The following is a 6,562-nucleotide window of genomic DNA, read 5'->3' as shown; positions in this document are numbered from 1 at the left end:
TTTTGTTAGCTGGACTAAAAATTAAAAATGGAATTATACAAAAATGGCATTTTGAAAAAATATACGTATTTTTATTTGCCACTGTTGCAAATACTTTATAATGTACAAGTGTATGACGCAGATGTGAATCACCGCTACATAATTTCAAGAGGGAATGGCTTAGTAAATTTATTATGAAGGCATATTAATTTTTAAATGAAGTTTAATGTTGAGAAACCTTCGAGCAAATTAGATTGAAGCCACTTTTGTTGCTAGCAAATAACTTAAATTGAAAAATTTTGTTTACATTTTTCCGTGAATTGTTTATTTCAGCAAAGAGTTAGCTTAAATATATACCACATGACTTTAACATGATAAAATAAGTTTTTAAATGAGCCCTCGTCAAACATCCTACGACCAATAGCTTATTAAATACGAATTTGTTAATTAAGGGTGCACCGTCGCTGAGCATGAAATGCATGTAATGAATTTTCATTGTTATAGAAAATATATACAATATCCAATTTTTCTTTACATATCCATCAAGTGGAATGTCTGCTAAGTATGAGAAGATTTTTTTTCTATTAAAAACTAAAAATTAGCAGGGTGGGGGATTAGTCGACTTTTTTGCTTAAACCTTAATGTTTTTAGAGATTAGACTTTTAGCACTTCTATTGAGTTCTTTTTTGACGAATATGTTAAGCGACTAAGAGATGTTTCTTTTTTAAGAAAAAGTGTTTGTTGGATTTAAAAAAAATTTAATTTGTAGGAACAAATTGTTATAAACAATCATTTATTTCATACTTACACTTGTACGAAAAATCTGAAATAATAGAGATTAACCGATGGCCAACAAGGATTTATATTTTTTTAACCAATTTTCTACCCGAAATAGTTTATATATTTATATATTATTATTATATAATATTTTATATATTTATTGTCACTAAAATTGCTTAAAATTCAAATTTTTTCATATAATTTGAATATACTAGTGGGAACATACAGATTTAATTTTAATCTCCCATTTCTAAACGAAAGAAAATGAAATGTCTAGATTATACTCAAAACTGTTACATGTACATGTACCGTGTCGTATAGGGAATTTCCCATCTCATGGCATAGTCAACATTGATATGTGTCGATTCCTGTTTGAAACCAATCGAAACAGTTTTTGAAATTAAGAAAAAATATTGTAGACTGCGTATATCTGCAATACTTTTGACCGGAAAGATAAAAACTCTCGAACAAAGTCCGATCCCCTAAAAGCTGAAAAAACGTGTAGTGTTAACATTTATAAAAATTAAGAATTCTGTTTTTGCAACATTTGCATGAAGGTACGTCATTTATCAATTTTATGAAGTACAAAAATAATATCTACATAAATCCGATAATTTTCAACTATTTTTCATGATAAGGAACTTATTTTGACATTCTTACTTACTCGCATTGTGACAGGAAAATGAGGTTATGTCACATTCCCAGTCAATGGCAATATTATCGCTCAACGTATCACTTGTTGCACTATATATATTCAAGCGAGGAAAGCCATATTATAAAAACATTGTTATACAAAAATTGGTTTAAAGAAATTAATAAAATTGAAGAAATATTCAATAAACAAATGCGAAAATGTAAAAAATAAGTAAAATTTTTTATATTTAGTGTTATTATTTAAAAAAGTCGTTTTTCGCTAGACTTGGTTGGCATTAAATTAATAGTGAAAGTTTTGTAACTCACTATGAATTTTATTCCAACCAAGTAATTGAGACTTTTAAGAATTACAATAATATTATTGATGATGTAGTTTTAAATAGAAAACATTATTTTTAATGAAAAGATTTTCTAACTTACAAAAAAAATGTATTTTAACAATTTCTTTTCAATTGCATTTTTTCTTACTACCGTAATTAAAGTATTACGGAATATATTGCGGACATCTATAGTTAGTAAATTCCGCTTGTTTGTTTATAAAATGTACCAAGAATATATAATGACAAATTTTTATTACTAAGCTTTACTGGTAACATCACGTAACAATAATTAAGATAAAAAATATTTCTTTTTGCTTTTAAAAATCCACACTGGGCATTTGTTTATATAATTTGTTGAGAAAATTAACAAATAATTAATTTAAAAAAGGTTTAAAAATAATATTCTCCCGACGAAAAGGTGATTTAGCCCACACAAAACTTACAAGAATAAAAAGTTATGGAGGTTTAAAAAAAAGTTAGGGTTTTTTTTGAAAAACAAAGCACAATAGAATTTAATGAATTGTAGAAAAATTATTTCTTCTGTCTTACGGCCACGGCAAAATAAAAACAAATTAGAGCTATCAATTCGTCAATAACATCGTCGAAGTTTTAATTTTTGTTTTAAAAATAAATGAAGTTGAATTGATAGCTCTAATTTGCTTTTATTTTGCCGTGGCCGTAAGACAGAAGAAATAATTTTTCTACAACTCATTATTGCATTGTCGATCGAAAAATGGTTTGATTTGGTGTTTCCAAATCTTTACATCAATAGAATTTAAATAAACATAACTTCGTAGAAAACTTTATTTTCAACAATCGAAAAAGATTTATGGCTTACTTTCTTATAGAAAACAACATATTTCATACATGCCTGAATTAAATTAGATTCGGCCTGTATTTAAAAAAAGTGCACCCTTTTGAGCGAGAAGTTAAATCAAAATTGTGTTTTAATTTTTCCGATCCTCTTTTTAACATTCTTTTTACATTTGAATTGCATTAAAAAATTTTTTTAATTATATACCCCCCTACTACTCTGATAGTCCGTAAATGGATTGACACTTTGAAATTTGTGTTACTTTTTTTGAAATTTTCATACCTTTGATTTAAATTAGTATACATTTAATTTTTTTCTTTCTGAAATATGTTGTAATAACATGTAATTTTATATTAAAAAATACCAAAAAGGAAACAAATGGGATTTAAAAAAATGGCTATGTTAAAAATAAATTATTTTTAATTTTTGTAATTTGTTTGTTAGACTAAAAGCTGTGTGATCTTTACATTTTTGTAAGTTTTATAGTGAAATAGTGAGCGGTTTATACGGAAAAATTTTTTGCATGAAATGCGAAAAAAAAATGTTCACTATTTTTGAAAACTCAAAAAACAAAATGGCGTTTTTAAAAATATATTTTAATTTTTTAAAGTTGTTTGTTAGACCAAAATCTGAATGTATTTTTCAAGTTTCGTATAAGTTTTTAAGTCAAATAGGTAGTGGTACAAAAGAAATAAAAATTCGCATCAAATATGAATTTTTTTCTTGTAAACGACTGGTTGTTTCACAGTGAAACTTACAGAACTTGGAAAACACATTCAGAGCTTGGTGTGAAAACCTTCTAAAAAAATTGTATGTGTTTTTTTTAAAGCGCCATTTTGTAGTATTTTTCGAAAAAAGTGAAAAAATTCACTTTCGGGCATTTTTTGCATATGGAAATATATTTTATGTCGATTTGAGTTTTTTTTCTTGTATAAATATTAAGTAATGCAATTTTATTAATTATATTTTAACTAGGGCTCCAAAGCCCAGTTCTCAGTTCCATTCCAAATTTCAAATTAATAAAATTGCACCATTTAAACAAATTAAAAACTCAAATGGACCAGAAAGACAATAATAAATCTTAGTTCATCATTACTTTGTTAACTAATGGTCACAGTTAAGCTAATAACAAAAATTTGCTTACAGAAGTCGTTATTGAAAATCAGTTTGATGTACTCATTGTCAGTACTGTTAATAAAACTTAAGTTTAAAAACATAGTTGAAGACAATTCCATCCAGTTTTGGTCAGCCTTAAAATCTTTCATTACTTTGTAATATTGTTTTATCTACATTATTAACATTTTTTTCAAGGTTAATAGTTCATTGGATTTTTTGGAAGCTTTGTTGAAAATACAAAGGATTGCATTTAAGAATGGCACAGCTCTTTGACGTTACCCAGTTTATCAAAGATTCTTATCAACTTCCAGGAATTGATCGTCCATACACTGTCCCACTCGCTGTCCCAGGAGTGGACAAAACAGTCCATTCATTAATTATTGTAAATAATGAATGTCTTCAACAATATAAGGAATTCAGTGTTAACATTGACGTACAGAAAATTCCCGAAATTAAATGTAAGTTTCATGGTTATGTTATTAATAATTTACTCGAAGAAAGAATTGATTTAAATTTTATAACAAATGGGGCGAACGCTTTAAAATATGATGTTACTGTTTATTGTATAAACAGTGAGTTAAAATTCAATTTCTTTGAGACTTTACACGTGAAAGATATCACTCTAAATTCTTTTTATTTTTTTACACGCAAGATCAAAGCTATAGGGCAGAACTTGATTAATGGGCGTTTATTCCTGTATTGTCAGATTACAAGAAAAGATATTTTAATGCCCTTACAACTCGAAATTCCCAAAAGTGAAATGTCTAAACAGTTTTCAACGCTCTACGAAAACAAATTGTTGACCGATTTTACTATTATTTGTCACGATCAGGAATTTCTTGCGCACAAAGTGGTACTCGCGGCTAGATCACCTGTGTTTCAGTCTATGTTTGAACATGAAATGAAAGAATCTCTGGAAAATCAAGTCGAAATAACTGATTTCAAGCCCGAAATTGTTGAGAAAATGTTGCGTTACATTTACACGGATAATATTGAAGACTTAAATGAAGCAGACGCACAAAAGTTACTTGCAATAGCGAATAAATATGCTTTGAAAAGACTGAAAATTATTTGTATGAAAGAAATAAGTAAATCTGTAAATAACGTCTCTGAAGCTTTGGAAGCTTTTTCAATCGCTGATCAATATAATGTAGAAGAGTTTGAAGAAAGGGTGGTACAGTTTATGAAAGATAACCGACATAATCTATAAGACAGGAAAGATAACAGCTCGAAAGATTTATATATTTAACTTTATTATTTTTATACAAACTATTTTTATATGTATCTCTATAATCATTCATATGTACAACGCTTTAATTCTGAAGATATGTTTCTGTAAATACAATTTCTTTTAAGGATTCAAAATGTTTTATTTCAACCATAATTCTATTTAATATAATTTATAATTTTATCAAAAGCAACTCTAGTGAGAAAAGGGCCCCGAATGTTCTCTGAAAGGCAAAAAAAACTTGGAAAATTTTAAGAAATATATTTCGGAAATTATTTCTAAGATAATTTTATGCATGTTCGAAAATTTCCATATTGCGTGAGAAAATGGCATATATTTTCCATTAAAATGTAAAAGGAAAGGGCATCTTGTGTAAATTGAGTTTAGTAAAGTTACACACCTTCGGAAATTATAAAAAATTTATTTTAATTTTCGAAAACATCAAAGTGCTAGAACTCAATCAAAAACCCATCGGATTTTGAAGTATCCAAAAGTTTGATACTATTATTGGAAAAATAAAATTATAAAATTAATTAATACAGGCAAACCAGAAAACCACAATGAATTTATTGTTTTGCCGGAAATTTTACAAATGTTTAGAAGAACAATTATCCAATCATTTTTTATCTGACAAATTTCATATAACATGATATTATAATGCAATTTAAAATAAGTTCTTCAACTTTATGTTTTATTTCAAGTTCAATTTTTAACTTTTTCAATTTTGTGATTATTCAAGTAATAATACGTAAATCTAAAATTGTTTGCATTACAAAATTTCCATTTTAACTCTCCATTTTTAAGCATAAACTTTCAATTTAAAGCATTTTAAAATGCAGTTTTGAAAGCATGAGAAATTCAAAATTTAAAGAGTTTGAATTTTTAAAGTTCGGATCAGAAACGTTTTTGGTTGATCAACTGAAGCTATAAATTAATTTATGATTTTCTTAAATAAATTGAAGGGCTCCAAAGAGAAAGGGCACATACACTCATTCCGCCGGCTAAGCATTGTCTACAAATTGGCTAACTATTGTGCCTAGTCTTTTTTGTTGTGTTCTGAAATTAATTTAAAAGATATTTATTTATTTTTAATTAAAAATATAAATGAGATGTCTTATGTTTCGCTCCGGAGTGACTCACTGGACTCATCAGTAAGGTAATGTGAATCAGTCTTACCTTATGCAAATTAGTTTCAGTGAGTCAGTCCGGGGCGAAACAAAACGTCTTACTTGTACTTTTAATTAAAAATAAATTAATATCTTTTAAATTAATTTCACAATACACAAAAATAATATCGAACCTAATGCCAATTAAAAAATCCTCTTTACTGTTATAATACTTGTGTCAATTAAACAACGATATCTTAAAAAAAAATAGCAAATATTATCATCTACCTATTGTGGCTAAATTCTTTCGAGCTGGACAATACTTAGCCGGCGAAATGAGTTTATGTGTTCTTTCTGTTTCAGACCCCTCAATCGTAGTATTTCAAAAGTAGACAATTTACAGATTTGATGTTGAAAATTAAAGTGTTTTAATCCTAATGCCGTAATAGTTAAAAAATTTAAACGTCCGATTGAAAGTTATAAACTAATTTCAATTTTATTATTTTATTTGTTATTATTTTGTATTTCGAAAAAATCAGTATTGAGTAATATTAAAATCTTTAAA

The 6,562-nt window shown here is 27.1% G+C and overlaps 1 protein-coding gene across 4 annotated transcripts; it reads left to right on the top strand.

The window, feature by feature from the left end:
• The first annotated feature begins 1,068 nt into the window (after positions 1–1,068).
• On the top strand, positions 1,069–5,021 carry LOC117181795 (speckle-type POZ protein-like). 4 transcript variants are annotated; one of them, XM_033374765.1, is made up of 3 exons: positions 1,069–1,316; positions 3,975–4,121; positions 4,316–5,021. In XM_033374765.1, exons 2-3 carry the CDS (start codon positions 4,053–4,055, stop codon positions 4,871–4,873), a joined length of 627 nt encoding a protein of 208 aa, XP_033230656.1. In that variant the 5' UTR covers positions 1,069–1,316; positions 3,975–4,052; the 3' UTR covers positions 4,874–5,021. The 4 variants fall into 4 exon arrangements, with proteins under 4 accessions (XP_033230656.1, XP_033230657.1, XP_033230655.1 ...); XM_033374766.1 differs by having other exon boundaries at positions 3,859–4,121; positions 4,496–5,021; XM_033374764.1 differs by having other exon boundaries at positions 3,859–4,121.
• Positions 5,022–6,562: the final 1,541 nt, after the last annotated feature.

Source organism: Belonocnema kinseyi, chromosome 10 (genome assembly GCF_010883055.1).
Source record: "Belonocnema kinseyi isolate 2016_QV_RU_SX_M_011 chromosome 10, B_treatae_v1, whole genome shotgun sequence".
NCBI lineage: Eukaryota > Metazoa > Arthropoda > Insecta > Hymenoptera > Cynipidae > Belonocnema > Belonocnema kinseyi.
The sequence above is the reverse complement of the archived record's forward strand: the minus strand, read 5'-3'. Positions and strand labels throughout refer to the sequence as shown.